The following is a 24,168-nucleotide window of genomic DNA, read 5'->3' on the forward strand; positions in this document are numbered from 1 at the left end:
TAATTTTTATGGTTTACCACACATTGTAATTGGAGTACTATTTTGTATCATGCATTCGGACTGATGACGCGTGTAGCGAAACCTGTAATATTTCCGGAGAACAGGTCTCCTTTTGCCCATTTGTGTTATTCTCACCAGAGTGGTAGCTTTGATTTGCTTTCCTGTGACTGATCCATGCATACGGCTTTGTGTTTCCAACTCAAGACCCCTTGAAGAACATCTCATCCAGTTCAATCTTTGAAAAACAGCTTTGAAAAATTTCTTCATATTCTCCAGTGTGCTACCCTTGCCATTGTGGCGGCATGGGGTTGCCATTCTGTGACTGGACTTACGCTACTTGTTGAACGGTTCATTTGTCCAGTCTGTATAACGTTTATTGCACATGTAACTTGTTAAGATAGAGTTGTACATTTATCCACTCCATGTTTACAGTAACTCCAGGCCTTGTTTTGCACATGGCACCTTAGTATGTTTGTTGCTTGAATGGTTATAAGTCTATCTCTATTCTAGCTATTAATCTAGTAAATTTTGTTTTATACTTATAAGCCAGTTTTTCAAGAAAGCCTGGAAACCAGGCAGAATTCAGTAGGCTTTCATGAGTCAACAGGAACCACTTCAGTTCACCGCAAGTTCTCAAAGCTACCATTCCTTGCCCGACTTCCCCTTCTCCCTTGTCTTTCACTTTCCTCCAGTCCCATCAGCTGTGGGTTTTCAAAATGCTTAGGATCGGATGGAATCCAGTCTGTGTCTTGTTTAAGGCAGGTAACAGGCTGGCCGTATCAAGAGACAGAGCCAAACTATTGTTCGGTGTTCCGTGCATGAGCAAAGCTGAGCCTCAGACCCACAGACTCACTCCTCCCATCACAGACCTGGGGATTTCTAGAATTGATCTCTTACTTGACTTTTGAAAATCAGAATTCAGGGCAAAATATGGTTTGAGGAAAGGGATACGGGTGGCGCCGTGAGTTAAACCACAGAGCCTAGGACTTGCCAATCAGAAGGACGGTGGTTTGTATCCCGTTGCTCAGTCCCTGCTCCTGCCAACCTAGAAGTTCGAAAGCATGTCCAAGTGCAAGTAGATAAATAGGTACCACTCTGGCAGGAAGGTAAATGGCGTTTCCGTGCGCTGCTCTGGTTCGCCAGAAGCGGCTTAGTCATGCTGGCCACATGACCCAGAAGCTGTACGCTGGCTCCCTCGGCCAGTAAAGCGAGATGAGCGCTGCAACCCCAGTCGGCCACGACTGGACCTAATGGTCAGGGGTCCCTTTACCTTTATGGTTTGAGGAAGCCATAGCATGCCATATTCAGACACACCAACAAGCCAGGTTTTGCTGATGATTGGAGTGGGTGCCAGTTCAGAAACCCTGGTGCAAAGGGGGAAGGAAAAAGTAACACGGGAGCATCAGGCTCTGTGTTCTACAAAATATGGTTTGAAGCTACATCTGAATGTGGCCAGAGTCCAAAGTGAAGTGGCGAGTTTCTTCAGCTAAACTGGGTGCCAAACAGGATTAAATCCACTGCCTGCCCCTCCCTCCTTCCTGCCCCCAAACTACTCACCTTCCTGGTTTCATCAAGGTCTTGTAACAATCTCTCCTTCTCCTGTCCTATTTCTTGTAGCTGCTCCAGGAGACGAGTGTTGGCCCGGAGAGACTCCTAAGGGAGAAAATTAAGACGGCTGTAGAGCAAGGCCCTTCCCCGTCCCCCAAGTTATTTCCTCAGCACCCCAATTCTGTCACAGACCCTCTTAGGCCTCTGACAGAGGGACTACAAACATCCAAGAGCACATCACTGAGAATAGATTTCCTGTAACACATTTTGGCCCACCTTACAAGGCTGTTAGAAGAATTACTGAGATCAGCTACATGGTGCACTTTGAACACACATTTGCCCTCCGCCGCTGCCACAAGCACTTCATGTACATGCTAAGAACTTTAAATACCCTTTTGTGCTCACCATCTAAGTTAAGAGTGAAAAAAGGGTGGAACTTTTTCCAACACGGGCAAATGCAACTTAACCAAGTCATTTTTGTTAAGTTATCCCTCAATATACTTGAACCACAGTTTTGCACCCACCACCTAAAAACAAGTTAGAGACAAAGTCCAGCACCGAAACGGCCGTGAAATGTTTCACCTGGAAACAGAAGGAAGGGTGGTGAAGGGGAGGAGGAGAGAAAATTGACTAAGTACCCAAAGGAATAGTTGAAAGGAAGGGAAAGACGTGGCTGGGGTGGAGTGGGAGACTAGAAGCAAGAAGGGGTACTATAAAGAGATAAAATGAAAGTAGAGGAGAAAATTAATAAGTCATGGAAACAAACTTTTGGGCAGTGAAGCAGGACCCAAACCTGCTTTCCTACCTTCTTGCTGTCATTGCAATCTGAACGGCAAATGTTCTAAAACTGGCCATTTTGCATAGTGTGCCCCAAGGGTGGTGGGAGGAAGGAAGGAAACAGTGTGTGCTGAGAAGTGCTTCTTCCCTCCCCTCCTGAATATGCAAAGTGGGCCAGCTGACCCCTGTAAGATGCAGCAGACTCCCCTGGGGGCCTCTGGGAGGAACAGCACCTTGGGCCTACCTGCAGCTGAGTGTTGAGGTCCTCCCGCTGTGCCGCCAGCACCTCCTTCTCACTCTGCCGCTGCTGCAGCTCGACCCCCAGTGCCGCCACCTGATCTCGCATCAGATTCATCTCTTGGGTCTTGGAGGTCTGTATCTACATGGTGAGAGAGAGGGGGAGCAGGGGAGAGGGAAGGCTTTTTGAGGAAACCACAGGATGCCCTGTAGACTGTACACCCACCCAAGTCACGGTTGGCCTTCTGGGATCTGGAGGGCCACAGGTTCCCCAAGAGTTCCTTGTCAAGAGGGACCGGCTGTTAAACCAATCTGGGAATTGTGAGGGGAAAAGGGGTCTCCTAACAACATTCGGCACCCTTAACAAACTACAATTGCCAGGATTCTTTGGGAAGTGGTGACTGTTTCAAGCGGCATGATGCTGCTTTAACTGTATAGTACAGATGGGGCCTCAGAGCTCTGGAGTTGAAAATAGGTTGTGTGCACATGTATGTGTGCGTGCGCATGCATGCACACACCTGTTAAAAATTGTCAGCCTTAGCCTTTCCCATCCCAGCTTCCGCTGCCACCCTATACCACCCTCTTGAGCGCTTGCATCCACAGAGGGCCTGGTACCTGTTCTAACGCTGCCAGATTGGTTCTCAGAGCATCGTTCTCAGACAGAATGGTCTCAACCTGTTCCTGGCTCTCCGCACTTTGGCAAGCAACCTGATGCCCGACGAAGTACAGGATGGGTAAAGGACAGGGACCAGAGGGAGACAGGGAGAAAGAAAGAAAGAAAGAAAGAAAGAAAGAAAGAAAGAAAGAGCAAAGCAGGAGAAAAAGGAGAGAAGGGATTAAAAATACAAAGCAGAACACGGAGGCAGCAGTATTGCAATAGGGGGTTGTTGTTGCTTTTAATAGAAAAAAGCAGGTTTCCTTTGCTTTAAAACCAAATGAGGAGGGGAAATCAACACGAACTGCAAATTTCAAAGAGACCAACAAAACAAAACAAGTTTCGTACACATAGTTATTGAGACAAGGCACTGTTATTAAAGACTCAAAATAAGCACAAGACATATTTAGAAAAAGGAGGAGTGTTGATAAATGCAAGTGAAGAGGGGATGGGGAAACCTCTTTGGAAGAGAAGAAGCCTAGGAAAAGAAACGTGAAAGCAAAACACGAAGGGAAAAATATTGCTGGATGGTAAGAAGGGAGGGGTTGAGAAGGAGGTTATAGAGGGGAGCTGGCAAGCACGAGGCAGGCCCTCCACATTATGGCTCAGGGCCAGGGCATCTGCTTGCCTGCAAAGGTTCCAGCTTCAATCCCTGACCTCTCAAGTTAGGGCTGGAAAATCCCGTCTGAAACCCTGGAGAGCCATTGCCAATCACTGCAGACAAGACCGAGTGACGTGGACCAAAGGTGTGACTTGGTATAAGGTACCTTCCTATGTAGGGACGCAGGTGGCACTGTGGGTTAAACCACAGAGCCTAAGACTTGCCAATCAGAAGGTCGTGGTTCGAATCCCCGCAACGGGGTGAGCTCCTGTTGCTCGGTCCCTGCTCCTGCCAACCTAGCAGTTCGAAAGCACGTCAAAGTGCAAGTAGATAAATAGGCACCGCTCCGGCAGGAAGGTAAACGGTGTTTCCGTGCGCTGCTCTGGTTTGCCAGAAGTGGCTTAGTCATGCTGGTCACTTGACCCGGAAGCTGTACGCCGGCTCCCTCGGCCAATAAAGCAAGATGAGCGCCGCAACCCCAGAGCTGGCCACGACTGGACCTAATGGTCAGGGGTCCCTTTAACTTTACCTTCCTATGTTCACCCACAGTGCCTTGGGCACTCTTAAACTCGGGTGGAGTTAGAAGACAGAGGGTCTGGACACTGAACTATGAACAGGGTGGATAAAAATCTTTTTTTTATTATTTAAATTGGATTGTTTTGATTTAAATCGGATTTTTTAAAATTTAAATTGGATTTTTAAAATAAAATGCTTTCGGAGGAAAACTCTTTCTAAAGGAAGTTTTCTATTTAAGTTACATTATAGTCCAAAGGCTATTCATCAGGAAATAAGGATTTGTTTTAAGTTTTTCACGTGTGCTAAAACTCAATCTAAGTTGTTGTTTTTTAAATTGTTTAACCACACCAGTTAACAAACATGGATACATATGCTATAATGTTATTGTTTTAGCTAAATAAATTGTTTAAATTGTTATTACGGAAATGATTATTTTTCTCTTTCCAATAAAGTACAGCAGAAAAATTGTCCAAATATAAACAGTTAACCTCACAATAATTTCATAATTATCTGTCTATGTATTTCTAATAGTGTAACCAAATCTGTAATTTTGGATATAACTGTAAAAACTACTCCAAAAATTTATTATTCCAAAAATGAAACCTTCATCTGCTTGTAAATATTAAGATTATACCAGCAAGAATGAGTCTTTCTGTAAAAGAATGATTTAACTCAAGTCTTACTGACTATTGAAATTGTGATTGAAATCGATTTGATTTAAATCAAATCCACCCTGACCATGAACTCTGCACTCCAACTGAGCCCCCAGGCTAAGCAATGCAGTAGGGATAAGGAACCTGTGGTCCCCAGGCAGCATGGCCAATGATACAGGATGATAGGAGTCTAGAGTCCAGCAATCAGTAGAGGAGCACGGGTCCCTCATCCCTGCTACAGAGGTCCCCAGGACACAGGTCCCCACACCCCAGAGTCCTCTTCAGGACAGTAGGAACAGCTACGGTCACTGCCAGGCCGGCTGGCTTCTGGACTGGCCTGAATAGGCTATGGCTAGGAGTCTGGCTAGTTGCCTTTCCCTGATAAATAAGGATGAGCCTCCGCCTGCTCTGTTCCACATCCTGACTCAACCCCCAACCCCACAGCTCCCGGTAACCTGGGGTTAGAAAACCCTCCAGTTGATTCCTGACAAAACCACCCACTGGCCAGGATCCCCTGCCAACAGCGCTCTGTAGAAGAGGCACCCTGTACAGTTTTAACAGGCAAGTCATCTTCTAAGCTGATCCAGATGGATTGCATAAAACAATCCAGATGGCTCCAGAATAGTGAGCTAGTACAGTGGTGCCCCGCAAGACGAATGCCTCGCAAGACGGAAAACCCGCTAGACGAAAGGGTTTTCCGTTTTGGAGGTGCTTCGCAAAACGAATTTCCTATGGGCTTGCTTCGCAAGACAAAAATGTCTTGCGAGTTCCTGCGGGTTTTTTTTTCCCTCCCCCCCCCCCTTTTTCTAAGCCGCTTATCTGCTTATCCGCTAAGCCGATAAGCCGCTAAAAGCCGCTAATAGCGCTAATCCGTCAATGGGCTTGCTTCGCAAGACGAAAAAAACCGCTAGACAAAGAGAATCGCGGAACGGATTAATTTCATCTTGCGAGGCACCACTGTATCTACTCTGTTAGAGAAGGGTGAAAACTTCCAGGATTTACTATGCCACTCTAACCAGCAGCAGAAATCCTTCAAGTCCTTCTCCTCTCTAACACAACAATCAATTTCAACTCAATCATGAAGAAGAAAAGATACCCAAAGCAAAGCTTCTCTTTGGTCTCTCTCTCTCTCTCTCTCTCTCTCTTTCTCTCTCTCTTATGAGTCCCCAATTCAAGTCTGGGAAACCTAGGGGCAGATCAAACTAACCCCCAGCAGTTTTTCAGGCCACATCCAAAGCTATATGCTCCACAATCCTGTGTTTGTGCCACACAGACTTTGAAACTGGTATAGAATTCAGGATCCTGAGAATCACAGCTTTCCTTAAAAATAAAAACCTGGGTCTTTCGACTGTAAAACTTGGTGTAAAAGTATATGGGCAATGATTGGTGAAATCGCAAAAGCTGGGGATGGATTTCCAGTGGTTAGTGTATGATAAGCCCAGTGCAAGGAACTTGCATGGTGGGACATACACTGAGTCCCCATCATTGACTGCAACCAAACGCTAACACCAGATTTGAGGTGGGCCACTATACAAATTGGCACACTCTATGCAAGCTACAAAATCCAGTTTTCCTGGTACAGAATCTGAGCTGCAGCACACAATTTGTAATGTTCACACTTCAACATTTTTTGGCAGGGAAGGAACCATGGGGGCACTAGATTAACTCTACATATCTTCTCAATGTTATAAACTCATAATATAGTTCTTTGCTCCAGAACTTGCCCTGCTCTGTAGCTTTTACACATTTCTACATTTCCTGCTCCGATTTTAGAACATGAGAAATGTAGAATGCACCATGAAAATGAACAAGCAATGGGATATTTAAGATAGATGTAAAACATCCTTTGAAGGAGCTCAAGATGGAGAAGGGAGGAAGTGAAATTGAACATTTAGAACAAGAAATCCCCTGTGGGCATTACAGTTCAGAAAACAGTAACTAAAAGTAAAGCACAATCCTTTAGAGGAGAAATCCTCTCTCCAACACAATTCACAGTCAGGTAGCCCAGATAGCAGATTGCCTCTCAAAGGTATCCGCATGGTAGCGAAGGTTTCGGATCAGAGTTTTTCTTCTCCTAGACAGGCTTTCTTATCAGGTTGAAGAGCCTAATCACTTCCCTCTACAGCATGTATAGAATCCTCCTTCTTGACCATTAAAACCACTGTTGTTCTTGTCTGCTCCATCCACCAGAAACTTGTCTTTCTTTCTTTTTTTTACATTTCAATAATTTTATAATCATTTTAACATTTCAAAACTTGACTTTCTTCCCCCTCTTTCTGCGGTTCCTTAAATTTATTTTTTATATTTTCTGCATATCCAAATTAACTTAATTTACTCATCTATTCATGTACTTTAAATATATACTCTTATAAAACTGCAGGTTATTACAATAATCCCACCAATGTTCTTATCTGTTTACAATTTATTTGTAAATATTCAACAAACCATTTCCATTCTTTTATAAAAAGTTCATTATCTTGATTTCTTATTTTTCCAGTAAGTTTCGCCATTCCTGCATGTTCCATAAGTTTTTGTATCCATTCTTATTTTGCTGGAACTCCTCCTTCTTTCCAGAGCCTGTCTTCACATGCAGGGCAAGTCCCTAACTCACCAGGGATTTGAGACTTTTTAAATAATAGTAGCAATAATATTTTTATTATTTATATGCCACCCATCTGACCGGGTTGCACCAGCCACTCTGGGCAGCTCCCAACAAATTTTGGGACCAGAAGCAAAATTATGCAAAATATAGGACACAGCATTCCGTTTTCTTGGTGTCAAATCTGGCTGCTTCACAAGGAGTTCTGCCCTACCCATCCCAGCAAAAAAATAAAATAATTTCTTACCATAAGACAAAGATACATGTTCAAATGGAGAGATTATTTACTCTGCATAGAACATGGGTAGGCAAACTAAGGCCCGGGGGCTGGATCCGGCCCAACTGCCTTCTAAATCCGGCCTGCGGATGGCCCAGGAATCAGCGCATTTTTACATGAGTAGAATGTGTCCTTTTCTTTAAAAGGCATCTCTGGGTTATTTGTGGGGCATAGGAATTCATTCATTTCCCCCCAAAAAATATAGTCCAGCCCCCCACAAGGTCTGAGGGACAGTGGACCAGTTTGATACAGACCAGAGTTTCTCAACAAAGAGGGTGTGTGGCAGAGGGAACTCACTTGGTCCTGGAGAGCCTGCAGGGCCACCTCATGCTCTTTCCGACGACTCTGCAGTTGGTCCTTTAAATCTGAGAAGCCCTGTGAAGCGAGGAACAATCTGATAAGGCAGTGAGATTCAGAGGAAGAATACACCAACATACAAGTCACCGATATACAGGTGGTTCACAAATAAGGACTATGTAGATAAGTAGGAATCTGGCTCACAGCAAAACAGACAAGAGAGAGAGTTGATATATTCTAGCCTTTCCCATTTTAATGTTGTTGTTTTTAAGGCTGTTCTGCCTGGGCTTATTTATGGTACGTCAGTCATAAAAAAAGGTAAAGGACCCCTGACAGTTAAGTCCACTCGCGAACGACTCTGGGGTTGCGGCACTCATCTCACTTTACTGGCCAAGGGAGCCATCGTTTGTCCACAGACAGCTTCCGGGTCATGTGTCGCTGTTTACGTTCCCGCCGCAGCAGTACCTATTTATCTACTTGCACTTTGACGTGCTTTCAAACTGCTAGGTTGGCAGGAGCTGGGACCGAGCAACGGGAGCTCACCCCGTCGCAGGGATTCGAACCGCTGACCTTCCGATCAGCAAACCCTAGGCTCAGTGGTTTAGATCACAGTGCCACCCGCATCCCCTACGTCAGTCATAGCTCTCCCCAAACCAAGGAATTTTGTGAACTGTAATTTAGTGAGATGCCAGGAATGTTCTAGTGGAGATCCTCAGCTCCCTCATAGAACCACAATTTCTAGGATTCCTGAGGGAAGCTGCGGCAGTTCAGCATAGCAATAAAAATACACCTTTATCCATGCTAGACCACAGTTATGCCAAATGTAGATTTCAGAACTGAGGATGGGGTGGGTGGATGTAGAGAAACAGATACAGAGGTGAGGAGCAAGGCTGAGCTTTGAATCCAGAACTTTGAAACACTTCTATCAACAGGTTTTCCAGCTTAAGAAATAAAGGCCCTGAACTCTATTTCTGAACCATGAGGGGCAACCAATGAACTCGTGCCCTGAGCAGAGCTAAAACTGGAGCTCATCCCTTCCAAAGGAAGGGGAGGGCAACTCTCACCTGGTTTGCTGTCTGAAGCTCCTGCTGCAGCTTCTGGTTGCGAACCTGCAGGGATTTGAGTTCATCCTCCTTCCGCTGTTGGATCTCCTCAATTTTGGTCCTGAAAGGCGGGCAAGAGGGCTTACTAACAGAGGGAAGGGGTTCACCAAAATGCACCCATTTTCCCTCTCACTGGTAACTCTCACAGCCATTTCAATCTCATTTTCAGCCTTAACCTCTCTGACTACAGCATGTTGCCCGGTTGCGGTTCAATATCGTGCTGCGTCGCGACGAGTGTCCTGTGCTCTTTGCATTACTTGCAACATGTAGTTAAGCTGCCTTAAGCACTCTTCTCAGAGTGGAAAGTCAAGGTTTAAAATGGGTAAATAAAGCACAATAAAATATGGGTGGAGCTGGGAAGAACACAACATTTCCTGGCACTGTGCAATGCAGGAAGTTCCCGGGCTTCCTGGGTATGTGCCCATGTGCCTTTGCTCCAGCCCCACCAGGCATGCGACACAGCTCATTCCACCCATTGACTGGCCCTCACAAGCTCACCTTCCAGGTCCCAGCCTGCCAGGCTACAAGCAATGCCACCAGCCTTTTGTGGTCTTCTGCTGGTCAAGGCTGTAGCCACCAGCAGTGACTTCCGCCATTGCCTACTGCTCACTTTGCCCCTCCAGGAGTCTTTGCTCCACCCCAACACCCAGGGGGCTTTCTGTGAACCAATAAAAACAATAATAATTTGTTATTTATTCCCCGCCCATCTGGCTGGGTTTCCAACCTGTTGAAGGACCTGTTGATGGCATTTTACCATTGTACTGTGGAGAGTGTATTAACTTATGGTCTCTGTGTGTGGTTTGGGAGCTGCAAGGCCAGGGAAAAAACGATGCTGTCCAGGGTTGTAAAGACTGCAGAGAGAATAACTGGGTGCACTCTTCCCACCTTGGATCAAATCTATGCTGTCAGGTGCCGTAAGAAAGCTGCAGAGAGAGTGCAGGATAGTACGCACCCTGGAAATGATCTCTTTCAGCTTCTGCCTTCTGGAAGAAGGTACAGGGTTATAAAGACCAGGACTAGCTGCCTGAGAAACAGTTTCTACGCAAATGCAATTCTGGTTCTAAACGCAGCATAAGGAGTCTCTATAGTATATTGTATTTTAAAATGGGGTTTCAGAGTTTTTAGGGAGTTTTGAATGTTTTATGTAGATTTTCATTTCATTGTTCTGTATGGGACAGTGACAATAAAGATATTGTATATCATATAATCACTGCGTCTGTGTGTGTGTGTCAGCACAAAGGCAGATGCTCTAGGACAGGGTTTCTCAAACTTGGGAACCACTAGCTAGGGATAATGGGAGGAGTAGTCCAAAAACAGCTAGAGACCAAAGTTTGGGAAACCCTGCTCTAGGAAGCTCGCTCCATACCTGCTGTCATTGTAAAGAGCTTCCTTTTCGGTCTGAAGCCGCAGAAAGCTAAGAAGGGGGGAGGCAAGACAGAGAGAAATGTTAAACACATGCATCAGGGTAGGTTTCCCAAAAGAACACTCTGTCCTAAACACAGCAAGAACTCCCCCCCCCCACAGTATTTTATGCTGTTGAAGTGTTATATGAGAATATATAATAAAGATATGCATATATATATAAACCCAAATCAAACCAGTTGCAGAATGTCAGATTCCCGATTCTACAAAGATGCAGAACAGACTCAGCCCTGCCTGTAACACTCCTGCGTGTCAATGCCCAATGACAGGAAGCACGCTTATTAGTTGGGTGTGGCAGAAAGTCCTGACTGCTAATAAGAAAGAAACTTACCTCTCCTGTTTCTTCTTGAGCTTCTCAGCCAGCTGCACAGGGGAGAGAATAAGTTGTGACTTCCCAATAGCAACCATGATCGCCCCTCAAAAACATCCATGCCGCCCACCCAAGCCACTTTTCCTGCCCTCAAGAAGTGGAAAGCACACACAGGTGTTTACATCTCCTCCTTACCTTGCTGAGTTCTTGCTGCAACCGAGACATCTCTGTCGTCTTGCATGCCTACAGGAGGCAAAGAAAAGCAAACATTTCTCAAGGGTTCAGAGTGCTTCTCCTCCCTCTCTCTCTCTCTCTCTCTCTCTCTCAGAAAACCCTTCCAGGACCCCTGCCAGATAGGTCTGCAACAGCCTTCACAATCAAGCTGTGTTTGGAGCACACCTGGTTGGCAAAGCCTGGTCCATAAGGGAACAGGTGGCTTAGTGCAGCAGCAAAGAGAGGGGCAAGACTTGCGCTCTTCATTTCCACCACCAAAAAGCTAGGGCTGACTCGGGGGTGAAATCCCCAAAAAGGGTGTTACTTTTTTCTGTATGCCACAACAGCTACGAGAATTTTATTAGCGAAGAACTAGAAGAAACAGGATTTACCAACTATCAAAGAATGGCAGATGAAGATGATGGACTATATGGAACTTGCCGAACAGACTTGGAGACTCCGAGACCAGAGAGAAGAGACAGTGGAAGAAGATTGGAAGAAATTTAAAGAGTATTTGAAAATATAGAATAGTTTTAGAAGTGGATATAGGCTGTACGGTTAGAAGTAGAACATAGTGTATTTTAAAATAGTATTACTTGTAAGGGATAAAATGTTAAGATTTTTATGGTAAAAGTAAGTGTGATTAAAAATGCTTAAAAATTATGATATATGTAAGCTGCTAAAGATGAGGTAAAATGAAAATCAGATGGGGAGACTTGGGGAAGCTCACCTAACAATGTTTAGGAAAAATAAGGATAATACAAGAATTAGTTTGTATTTTCTGTTTTTCTGTTTGTGTTGTTAAGTTGTGTTATAAAATGAATAAAAAAATTTGAAGGGGGGGGAAAAAAAGAAACTAGGGCTGACTCAGCCCCCAATATAGACAAATTCATAGGAGAGAGGATTATCAGCAGCTTCTAGCCACGATGGCTAAGCTCTGCCTCCACTGTTAGCGGCAGTAGGTCTCTGAAAACCAGCTGCTGGGAATCACAAGCAGAGAGAAAGGTCCCACTTTCCATAGACCTCTGGTTGGCCCCTGTGAGAACAGGGCGCAGGAGGAAGTGCGCAACAGCCGGGAAGAAATACTGAATGACTTGTAGCACCCAGATCAGGGCCAGCTCCCCTGGAGCCCAGTTGGCACAGGGATGCTGAGCCAGGGAGTAGATGGCAGAAAACTGAAGAATGCCTAATCTTTTCCCGTGGTCAGCACAAAGCTTGAACAGTAGCCCTTGGCCCAGAATCCCAAGCTCCCTGCCACGTCTTGCTGGGCTCCCACATGCTCTCCAGCAAGGGTTTTTTGAGGGGAGACCAGAACTGGGTTTAATTTGCTGAGCATCTGAATTCCAGAAGGGGGTGCAAAACATTAGCTCTCCTTGCAGGCTGCTTTTGACCAGCTCAAGCTGCCGCTCCTGGCTAGAAGCCAAAGGCTGGCAGGAGTCTGGCAGCAGCACCCAAGGGTGCCTCCTCCACACGCCCATGCACCTCGAGGCTCTGCAGCTGCTCCTTCAGGAGCCGTTTCTCCTCCCGCTCCGTCTGCCACTTCAGTTCCACCTCGGACAGCAGCTGCTGGGAGGTGCTGCTTTCAGCTGCCTGCGGCTCCGAACCCGCCTGGCCAGCAGGAGGAGACTCCACGGAGGCGTCGCCCTCCCCGCCACCTCGGTCTTCTCCCTGCCGGGCCACTTCCTTCTCATAGCGCTCCTGCAAAGCTGAGGAACAAGAGCCGTCGCTGTGGGTCCCCAGATTCAACCCAGATTGCCTCCAAAGCCCTGCCCCCATCTCAACCAGTGCCCCTTTGCCCTGCAAAATTATTATTTGAAACCAGCCTTTTGAAAATGGTGCCAAGCGCTTTGCCATCGCTACAGTCGTGGGCCTGAGAAAGACTGGTAAGACTCAAGACCACCCAATTTCAGATCTGAGACAGGATCTGAACTCTGGAGGCTCCAACCTCCCAGCAGCAGGAAGCTAGGGAACCTATGGCCTCCAAGCGTTGCTGGGCTCCAGCTCCAAGCAGCCCCAGAAAGCACGGCCTATGATCAGGGATGACGGGAGTTATAGTCCAACAATATCTGGAGGACCACAGGTTTGTGTGTTCTGCTGCAGGCAGGAACTCTCTCTAGACCAGGGGTTGGCAAGGTTTACCTCCCCTGGGCCGGTTCACTCCAGCAGAGATCCCTTTGTGGGCTGGATCGCGCGTGTGCGCGCGTGTGTGCCTGCAATTTCCAACATCTGCGTCTGCACAGACATGATTTCTGGCACCGCGGAAGCGAGTCGCCGCACCGCACTGCACCAGTTTAGTGCGGGGGCTTGCCAAGCAGGTAGCTCTGTTTGTGGGTGGCTCTTGGGCTGGTTAAACCACCCCCATGGGTCGCTTGTGGCCCATGGGCCTTAGGTTGTTGACCCCTGATCTTGACAAATACAGGACTGGAGTGACAGTTCAGCATGCAGATGAGTTATACAACAGATACATGGTCAGGGATGGAAAAGCTACAGCCCTTCAGATGTTGCTGGACTCCAACTCCCATCACCCCTGGCCACTCACTGGCTGAGGCTGATGGAAGTGTCAACCCAACAGTATCGAGAGGCCGCCAGATATTCACTCCTGGCTCTTTGGTGCTCCACTTTGTTGGTCTTCCACTGTATCCAACCAACCCCATTTCCCAGACTTCCTTGTGTTTATCCTGAGCAAGCCCAGCCCAATGCAGAGCGGTACCTGCCATGTTCTTCTGCAGTGCAGCATTCTCTGCCTGGAGCCTCAGCAGCTCCCCATCCGCAGGGCTGGCCGGGGGGGCCCCTTCGGGTGCTGCCAGCCCCCCTTCCCGGAGACTCTTGTTCTCTTTCTCCAACTGCTCGATCTGGGCACACAGCTGGGTTAGACAGACCAGAGGGTTAACTACGGGCAACAGCACAGTCTTCAGGGAAGTGGGGAGGCATTCGCAGCTGATCCATCTGGGCAGAAACAGGAACACTGCTACACCAGGATCTTCTTTCCCAGAGGAAGCAATGGGGCTACCTGCACCCTTCCGAAGAACAGTCATTGGAGCCAGCCCTGTTCCAGCATGACGACTGCACAGCTCTTTTGCTCCTCTGACTGTTCTTTGGAAGGGTGCAGGTAAGGGCTGCAACAGCTCCAACTTCACAGGTCTGGAAATAAACCCATGATTGTATCAAAAACTCCTGCCCACATTAATTAACCCACACTATCCAAATTACAGTAACGCTGCAGCTAACAAGGTGCCTCCCACGCAGGAAAGCATTCAGTAACTCGGTCTCTATGACTCAAGCAACACGCTATGGGGAGGGAGGAGGGGAAGGTGAAACCCTGTACTGGTGCCACCTACCAGTCTGACTGGCCAGCTGGGGCACAGGAGCAAAATATATTATTTCATAAACCCAAAGAAAGCCAAGCAATCAGACAGACAGCTCTTGACAGCTGGTCCTTTGGCACATCTACCATGCTCTCTGTCTGGTACCCTATTTTGTTAAGCTGTGGTCACCATGAGAAAGGGTGTATTAATAATAAAAAATTTTATTTATACTCCCCCCCCCCCCCCGCAGTGTAGGGGGACACAAGATCTTGGAGGAGGAAATATCTCCTTGTGGCCACAGCTGTGGATGGAAGACTAAAAATACAGCAACATATACACAGTTAGCCTACTGTGTTCTGACAACAGTGTGTTTCTTGTGCTCCTGTGAACGTCCGTGCCAGAATTCTGGGCGACTCTCAATGCCATATTATGCCTCCCAGCAGCGCCCTCTGGTAGGCCCCTAGCGCTACTGCAGAAGCAACTTCAGCAGTCAAGTACCTTGGACAGCTCCTGCATGAGAGTGCTATTTTGCAGCCTGAAGTCATCCTCCTGGCTGTGCAGTTTTCCCTGAAGCATTTCATTTTCACTAAGCAAGGCATCCACCTCCTGTGGGGGAAAGAGAGAATTCAATGATACCTCAAAGACAGACTCATTGTCCCTCCACTAAGGGCCAGCACCTAATCCACAAGCAGAAGATTTGTTTGCTTGTTTCCCAACCACAAGAGGAAATGCCCCTACTTACTATCTTCCTGTTAGCTTCCTGCCTTTCTCCCAGTAACATACAGGGCCACTCAGCCCTAGGCAAGTGGTACTTACTCATAGGCAAAATGTGACAACCTATAGGATAGGTAGCAGAGGTACTTGATTGGACAAGGGTGTAACTGGAAGGGAGGGAGGGAGGGAGGGATGAAAACCCAACCCCCCTTCTACATTTAGTGGAAGATGTTTGGAAGGCATTATTCCTACCTCAAGTGTCCACTGCCAGTTCCCAGATCTTTCCCCTACTTGACAGTCAAAGATAAAGGTAAAGGGACCCCTGACCATTAGGTCCAGTCGTGGCCAACTCTGGGGTTGCAGCGCTCATCTCGCTTTACTGGCCGAGGGAGCCGGCGTACAGCTCAGGTCATGTGGCCAGCAAGACTAAGCTGCTTCTGGCGAACCAGAGCAGCACACAGAAACACCGTTTACCTTCCCGCCAGAGCAGTATCTATCTACTTGCACTCTGACGTGCTTTCGAACTGCTAGGTTGGCAGGAGCTGGGACTGAGCAATGGGAGCTCACCCCTTCGCGGGGATTCGAACCGCCAAACTTCTGATCGGCAAGCCCTAGGCTCTGTGGTTTAACCCACAGCGCCACCCACATCCCTACAGTAGCTGTGTCACTATATCCTGAATCTTCAAATGGCCCATCTTCCCAGAATGCTAGATTTTTTTCAAGATCTGGGGTGGAGAAGGGCTGGGTAGGGAAATCAATTTTTTTTCTGGGGTGCGGTACGACTGCCTCCACCTCAGCTTAGGTTATTGATACTCCCAACGTATGGGGAGGTGGACCTTCATCAGGGGAAAGGAGGCCTTGCAGAGCAGGGGCACATGAACTGGATCTCCTGCCACCTCACCTCTAGGCCAAGTTTGACAGGTGGAAAGGGTCGGTCACCCTACCCAGACGCCTGCTAGTGTGGCAAATAGGTGTGTTGTCTGGCGAAAACAGCTGGACTAAATGGGGGGACCTGGTGGGCTCAGATAGGCCCACAAGTTGGAGGTGCTCCCCAAACCACTGACAGACGGATTATCAAATGATGACAGATGTTGATGGGAGAGATGGAGTTGACCTTGGTAAGATGATAATTGGGAGTACTCACAGCAAGCAACACATGCAAGAAGCCTTACCTGAGCCTTCTTGCTCTTATTCAGAGCCTGGGAAAGAGAGAAATTGGTTAATAATACATCAATAGGAAGGTGGGAAAACAGTTATCATTACACCCCAGAGTCAGAGTCAATTATTTCTATGGCAGGGTATATCCACTTGTGCCCAGTGCCTTGGTTTTGTAGTTCCCCCACTCCCTCCCACACATCCACTGCAATGAAGAACTTTACCTTCTGAGCTTTGGTAAATTCCTTATCCAAATAGGTCACCCGTTGCCGAAGACCATTTAATTCTAAAAATATCAAAGGAACAAAGGATCAGAGTTGAAGAAGTACTTTAGAGAGAGGGCCGCTGGTTTTCTATGATTCTGTACTTGTAGAACACGACATGAACTCTGGTATCTGACACAGAACTCGGATCTCAACATTTTAAATACATGCATATAAAAGAGCAAGTTTCGTGTCCTCTCTTGTTACCGCATTTCAGAAGCAGAGTGTGCGTATGTTTCTGCTGCAGTGAGATGTTTTTCCTGGTCATTGAAATGACAAAGAGGCCACAGGCTCAGGGAGCACGGCAGCAGCACAGCCAAACAGGAGTATCAGGGGAGTTTCCCAAGAGGTAAGAAGGCATAGAAAGATGTTAGGCCTTCCAACAGTGCACAGAGAGCAGTCAGCCAGTCATCTTAAGGAAGGCAAAAGCAGCCAAAAGAAGGACAAAGGACGAAAGAGGATGCCAGTAGCGATTGGTTGAGGTGGAACCCCACTTCCTATCCGATGGCAAGGCTAGAGAGCTTCAATCTGGAGAGGGAAGTTCTCTGTTTGGCAACCTCTTCATCCCTTGTCCAAGGATGCGGGGGACTGGCAAGCCCCTGGAACTTCAGCATAGTTTATTCCGCTTCTGCTACTTATAGGAAGGTAAGAGGCTGTGGTTAGGGCACCAACACCCAACCCTCTAACCACAGGAAAGGTGATGCGGCAATTTGCTTCAATTTTACAATTTCACCAGGCACTGCCTGTACACTTCCAAGCATGCCTTTGCAATCATATGGACTACTGGTGGTTTTTAATGAAAGCTGAATTCTGTGGTCAACACCAGATCCCACCCACCCCGTTCCTTTTTGGTTTTTTGCGCTCCAACAAAACCACAGCATGCAGGTAGCCTGGTGTGTACAGAAAATGCCACTCCTACTTAATGTTTTCCTCCTGCAACCATTATTTTCCTTAAAATTCCAGAGTCTACAACAGTTCCGTTGTGAAACACAGAACAGAGCACACGTTACATGTGTGCAACTATTAACATAAATAAATAGGAGTCAAGGTAATTGTGATACTTTAATCCAGCCTTTCTCAACCTGTGGGTCCCCAGATGTTGTTGAGCTACAACTCCCATCACCCCTAGCTAGCAAGGCCAGAGCTCAGGGATGATGAGAGTTGTAGTCCAACCATATCTGGGGACCCACAGGTTGAAAACCGCTGCTTTAATCTCAGTTGCAGAACACAGAAGCCTGTGAACAGCATGCTGTACCCAGCAACCAGAGATACTGGCAGTTTCAAGGGGGCTGGCAGAGAAAGGTGCGCTTCTTACCAGCAGTGTTTTTGCGGAGTTCATCAGAAAGCTGGTAATTCTGAGTCCGAAGTTCCAGTAGCTGAGCCTAGCAAGAGAAACAGTAAAGAATGAAGAAGCTGGCAGGGCCAGTCAATGCAGAACTCTGGCCAGGTTTGTGGCCAAGAGCCCAGGGCTTTTTCCACTGATCAAGCCAGGCCAGGAACATGAGTTCCTTGGGAAACAATGTGCGGGACGCGTATTGAATTATGGACAATGTGATCCAAACCTTATTTCATCTGTCATCAACCTTTAGGAAATAAGCCTGCATTGCTCTCATTTTGCAGAGGTGAAGGCCAGAAATCATAGAATCATAGAGTTGGAAGGGACCAAAAGGGTCATCTAGTCCAACCCCTTGCAATGTAGGAATATTTTGCCCAACATGGGGCTCAAACCCACAATCCTCAGAATAAGAATCTCATAATAATAATAAAAAGTAGTAGTAGTAGTAACAGTTCAAGGCGATCACAGAGATAGGACTTGACTCAATCTCAGTAACCACCCATTTAAGAAGTGACTCTCCAAAGTTCATCATCTCTATAGATTTCTTCATAAAGGTCCATGAAACATTATCAAAAGCCTTCTATGAATCTATAAACATCCATGCCCCTTACTTTTCATTTCTCACCTCCAGATATTCTATTATTTCAATTATATTCCTTATATTGTCTTTCATCTGACAGCCTGGAGGAAATCTGGCCTGGTCTGGTCATACCACTTTCATGCGGTGTGCTAATATAATTGCAAACAGCTTATAATCCATTAAGAGATCGGCCTATAATTTTTAAGAGATAATAGGTCCGTTTCCTGTTTCGGGATAAGTGTAATATACATGTCTACCGTGGAGCTTGAGATGGGGGATATGGATGCAGCAATCTGGAAGAAATGGAAAGACTGCCATCAGCCTTCCATATGTCTGCGTCAGTTTCCCCCATTTGTTATTTTTGAATGCAGCCTTCCCCAACTTGTGGCCAAAGCTCCCATCACCCCTAACCCCTGGGCTAGGGCTGATGGGAGTTATTATTATTAAATTTGTTAAGTCGCTTTATCTTGCCCAGGGCAACCCAAAGTGACTTACTACCAAAGAGACAGACAACCCCTTCCCCACATTTAAACCAACACTCCAAAACACCCGGAGGGGAGGGCACCAGCTTTTGATTTTAATTTGATTTTAATTTTTAATTTTTATAATGAATATTTTGAATGTGTGATTATTTGATTATTTGATTATTGTTAGCCGCCCTGAGCCTGGCTTCGGCTGGGGAGGGCGGGATATAAATAAAATTTATTATTATTAATTTATTAAAAGCCTCGATAGCAACTAGTTTTTCTGGCCACCAATAAATGACTCTGGGATTGTGGGACGAGGTGCCAAACACCACGCAGTCGGCCATTTTTCACCCAAGAGTTCAGAGCTGGGGACTTTCTGGGGAACTCCAGAGGTTGTACTCAAACAACACCCATCAATCCCAGACAGCAGGGCCAATGGTCACAGCTAATGGGAGTTGTGGCCCAGTAACACTGGATGGTCACAGGTTTCCCCACTCCTGCTTTATAGTCTTAACTCTGTTCCCTCACAAACAGCACACCCCACAACTTGCATATGTTTTTGATCTGTGAAAGAAATCATTGTATCAGCTGCCTTCTTCCCCACAAGAGACACTTGTGTTTCAGCAGCAAAGCAAAAAGCATACATTGTTTGAGTGCTGGAAAGAGTTGCTGCAGGTATCAGAAAGTCAACATAACCATGTCTGGAACAGGGCAGAAAGAGTCCTTGTGTTTATCACATGACAAACCCCCTCCATGGCTCCTTTCACTGCTAGCTGGTTTCTCCTGACACTGAACTGACCCTCAAGGTCCTAAAACAAAATGAAGTGGACCAAGTTTCTTACTGTGTTATATTCATCAGGAACGGGGAACCTTGCTGTTGGACTACAGTTCCCATCATCCCTGACCACTGGCTCTGGTGGCTGGGGCTGATTGGAGTTGGAGTACAAGATCATCTGTAGGGCTACAGGTTCCCTCGTATACATTAAAAACTTACTTGCGGAAACAGGCAGCACCCCTTATAGTGAAATTAACATGCCACTTCACAGGTAAAATTCTCCACTGTGTATGTGATTAATCAAGGACCAATGGGCCCTTAAGCACTCTGGAAAAGCAACCTGTGATCTGGTTATTGGATCAAAGGTGGCTGGGGAGTGGGAATAAGAGATCAAGGAATGGGATATAGAATTGTAGATTTGGAAAGGACCCCAAGTATCTTCTAGTCCAATGCCCTACAATGCAGGAATCTCATCCAATTTGAAGCCATGCCAGACCCTGCTTAGGTTTCCAAATGTGTTAACAGTTTTATTGTTTGATCTCTTCTTTTATAAAAGCAACTGGAGAATGGGAACTTCATTCACCATTTTTCATGCTTCAAAAGTAAAGCAGCGTGGGCTGAAACTCTCAGCAGTGAGTCAGGAAGAGCTACTGACTATGTTCAACCTCCAAGGTTGCAAGTATTACATCTCTGAATACCAGCTGCTAGGAATCACAAGGGGGCAGTTCTCAGGTCCTGCTTGCAGACATCCCACTGACATCTGCTTGGCCACTCTGGAAACAGAGTGCTGGACTAGATGGGCCTTTGGCCTGATCTTCTTGGGTTCCAGGGCAGCCAGAGGGGAAACAACTGAGGAAAGCAGCAGCAAGAGAAGAAAGCCAAGGAGGACGTGACACTGCTTCCCCTGCAGGGATGAACTGAGCCCCCAAAGATTCTGGGGCACAGCAAGGTGCAAGATGATGGAAATCAGTGAAGATGCCTTGGCATACATTTGTGTATGCTAGGAGGACCAAATAGCAAATGAGAACAGGGCTCCATGAATGGTTAAATAGAAGAGGAAATGGTAGCAGGAGAGAAAAGCGTACTGCTAGAATCCCCTCTTCTACAACTATTTAAAACAGATGTGAAGAAGCTTTGACCCTCCAGGTGTTGGTGGACTACAACTTCCATTATCCCTGGCCATTGGCCATACTTGCTGAGGTTGATCGAGCACCATCTGGCAGACCAAAGATTCCCCACACATGATTTAAAGGGCAAAGGAACTCCATTCTTCGTTCTCTTTGTCTCTTAGTATACAGAGGGCCAGCAAGTCAAGCAAGAAGTGGGGAGGCAAAAGTACAGTTAGAGCATGGTAGGGTGGGTTGGGGGAAGCATGTTTATTCTACTTTATTTCTTTAAAATATTTAGATACCGCCTTTCATCCGAAATGACAAGATCGTAAAAAAGAATGCGCAATGCTGGCAGTAATGGCTGGTAAAAGCCAGAGAAAATAAGTGGGTTTTGAACATGGGGTTTTAACGACGTCAGTGTTGGTGCTCAGCTTAGTTCAGAGGAGGTGACAATTCCACAGACAGGAAGCCACGAAAAGGATTTTAAAAAATCTGTGAACCATCCTGAGATCTTTTGCTGAAGGGCAGTATATAAATTAAAATAAATAAATTTATTTTCAGTTCATATGAGAATTTGCCAATGATAATTTTGGGGGAGGCAACAGAAAGCAAACCGAAAAGTTTAAAGCAAACATCAGCAGAGGCTGCCAATTCAAAAGTACTGTGTTTGATAATTCCCACAGGCCAAGGGCTGGCTTACACACATTAAAATTTTAGGGATGCATTTAAGGCACAAGCGGGGAACCTGTGGCCCTCCAAGTCTTGTTGAATTCCAGCCCCAGCTGGAACACCCAATGGTCAGGGAAAATAGGAGCTGCAACCCAGAAACATCTAGAGCAGCCATTCTCAACCTGAAGGGCAGGATGAGGACAGTTCCCAGATGTTGTTGGACCACAACTCCCATCATCCCTGACCACTCTTCCTGCTGGCTAGGGATGATGAGAGTTGTAGTCGAACAACACCTGGGGACCTAAGCTTGGGAAAGGCTCATCTAGAGGGCCACAGGCTCCTCAGCCCTGACCTAATGAGTTTTTAACTATGAAGCCGAAAGAACAAATGCAGCAAACGCACACACACATATATATCACACAACTGATTAAACAATCTAGGTAAATGTAAAGGGACCCCTGACCATTAGCAGCATGACCAGGAAGCTGTACGCCGGCTCCCTCGGCCAATAAAGCGAGATGAGCGCTGCAACCCCAGAATCGGTGACCATTAGCTTCTGGTCATGTGGCCAGCATGACTAAGCTGCTTCTGGCGAACCAGAGCAGCGCACGGAAACGCCATTTACCTTCCCGCCAGAGTGGTACCTATTTATCTACTGGCACTTTGACGTGCTTTGGCAGGAGCAGGGACTGAGCAACAGGAGCTCACCCCGTCGCGGGGATTCGAACTGCTGACCTTCTGATCAGCAAGTCCTAGGCTCTGTGGTTTAACCCACAGCACCACCCGCATCGCTTTGATTAAACAATCTACAGCCTTTTAAATATGTATTTGGGGGGGCACGTTGTTGGTTTGTTATTGGGGTTTTATCATTATGTACTTAGGTTCTCTTTATGGGTGATCTTGGGGTGAAAGGTGCTATACAGATTTAATAAACAAATAATAACAGCTCCCACCCAGTTCTGGCCCCCAGCTTCAAATCTTCAGGCATCATCACTCTCTGCATCTCTACCCTGCCCCCCCCCAAAAAAATCATAATGGCAACTGGACCCCCCACCAGCCCTGAATGCTTTCAACGACACCCACCCCACCCCCCGCTCACGACACCCACTGGGTGCTGTTCCTCCCAACACCCCGCCCCACTCCGCTCCCCACCCACCCACCCACCGGGCCGCCCGGCCTTACGCACCTGCATGCGCTCGAACTCCTCCTCAGACAAGGCCTGCGCCATCTTCCCTCCCCCTCCGGCCCCCGGTTCGGATTCTGCTTGGTTCGACCCGCGAGAGGAGGAGGGAAGGCGGGGGGGAGGAGGGGGAGAAGCCCCGCCCCCGCCGGCCCGGGATGGCTTTAAGAGGAGATCATAGAGAGGAAGCCGGGAAGAGGAACGCTCTGAATGGGGGGTTTCAGTCTCTCTCGCTCTCGCTCTCTCCTCCCTCCCCACTCCCACCGGAAGCAGAGCGGCAGGAGCGAAGGCGGGGGGAAGAGGGAAAGGCGCCTGGAGGCCGGAAGTGGGAAGGGTAGACGGGCCGGAGACCGGAAGTAGGGGAGCATAGAGGTGCCGAAGACCGGAAGCGCGGAGGAGGAGGAGGAGAAGCGCGACGAGCGAAGATGACCAAGAGGTCGGGAGGCAGCTTAACTCTTCGCGCTTCTCCTCTTCCCTTCCCCGCCAGTATTATGGGATGCAACGGGGGAAAGAGAGAAAGTGCGGAGGCCACTGGCTCAGGAGGGAAGCTGCGCGCTCCTTTCCCTGCGCCTTAAGACGCGGAGCGGGATGACGGGGCGGAGGTGGAAGAGGCCGCAGCGGAGCCCACAGAGGCCCGCGCTCTTGTAGAGATTGCGGCGCTTTCCACAGCCCCCCTTTCGGCGGAGGGGGGCACCGCAGCCCTCCTGGCCTGACTGGAAGCAGACGAGGGTCGTCAAGCTCCATCCTTTTACTATCTCTCTCTCTCTTGTTGCTGTTTAGTCGTGTCCGCCTCTTCGTGACCCCCTGGACCAGAGCACGCCAGGCACCTCTGTCCTCCACTGCCTCCCGCAGTTTGGTCAAACTCATGCTGGTAGCTTCGAGAACACTATCCAACCATCTCGTCCTCTGCCGTCCCCTTCTCCTTGTGCCCTCCATCTTTCCCAACATCAGGGTCTTTTCCAGGGAGTCTTCTTCTCATGAGGAGGACAAAGTATTGGAGCCTCAGCTTCAGGATCTGTCCTTCCAGTGAGCACTCAGGGCTGATTTCCTTCAGAATGGAGAGGTTTGATCTTCTTGCAGTCCATGGGACTCTCAAGAGTCTCCTCCAGCACCATAATTCAAAAGCATCCATTCTTCGGCGATCAGCCTTCTTTATGGTCCAGCTCTCACTTCCATACATCACTGCTGGGAAAACCATAGCTTTAACTATATGGACCTTTGTTGGCAAGGTGATGTCTCTGCTTTTTAAGATGCTGCCTAGGTTTGTAATTGCTTTTCTCCCAATTTCTTTTTCTCTCTCTTAGCGGACATTTTTTAGGAAGTGTGCGGCGTAGAACTATTGCAAGAATAATTCTCAGAGATTAGGAAAACTACTAGACTCCTACCATGGGAGGGGGAGACTTAAAT

At 47.3% G+C, this 24,168-nt stretch overlaps 1 protein-coding gene across 2 annotated transcripts in view; it reads right to left on the reverse strand.

Annotated features, from left to right (window-relative positions):
* GRIPAP1 (GRIP1 associated protein 1) overlaps window positions 1-23,041 on the reverse strand; it is a 66,180-nt gene extending 43,139 nt beyond the window's left edge. The window contains exons 1-15 of one of the 2 annotated variants that reach the window (XM_081844994.1): window positions 22,768-23,041; window positions 17,961-18,027; window positions 16,607-16,668; window positions 16,400-16,426; window positions 15,012-15,119; window positions 13,919-14,072; window positions 12,691-12,914; window positions 11,191-11,238; window positions 11,017-11,048; window positions 10,630-10,677; window positions 9,225-9,324; window positions 8,161-8,238; window positions 3,178-3,270; window positions 2,570-2,704; window positions 1,558-1,653 (exon numbers count right to left, since the gene is read on the reverse strand). In XM_081844994.1, the coding sequence (XP_081701120.1) occupies window positions 1,558-1,653; window positions 2,570-2,704; window positions 3,178-3,270; window positions 8,161-8,238; window positions 9,225-9,324; window positions 10,630-10,677; window positions 11,017-11,048; window positions 11,191-11,238; window positions 12,691-12,914; window positions 13,919-14,072; window positions 15,012-15,119; window positions 16,400-16,426; window positions 16,607-16,668; window positions 17,961-18,027; window positions 22,768-22,809 (1,314 nt within the window). In that variant the 5' untranslated portion in view covers window positions 22,810-23,041. The remainder of the gene's footprint in view (window positions 1-1,557; window positions 1,654-2,569; window positions 2,705-3,177; window positions 3,271-8,160; window positions 8,239-9,224; window positions 9,325-10,629; window positions 10,678-11,016; window positions 11,049-11,190; window positions 11,239-12,690; window positions 12,915-13,918; window positions 14,073-15,011; window positions 15,120-16,399; window positions 16,427-16,606; window positions 16,669-17,960; window positions 18,028-22,767) is intronic. The other variant, XM_081844995.1, reaches the window with a different exon arrangement.
* Between the last annotated feature and the right edge of the window lie 1,127 nt (window positions 23,042-24,168).

The sequence above is a fragment of the Podarcis erhardii genome (genome assembly GCF_964252035.2).
Source record: "Podarcis erhardii genome assembly, chromosome: 17".
NCBI classification, from domain to species: domain Eukaryota; kingdom Metazoa; phylum Chordata; class Lepidosauria; order Squamata; family Lacertidae; genus Podarcis; species Podarcis erhardii.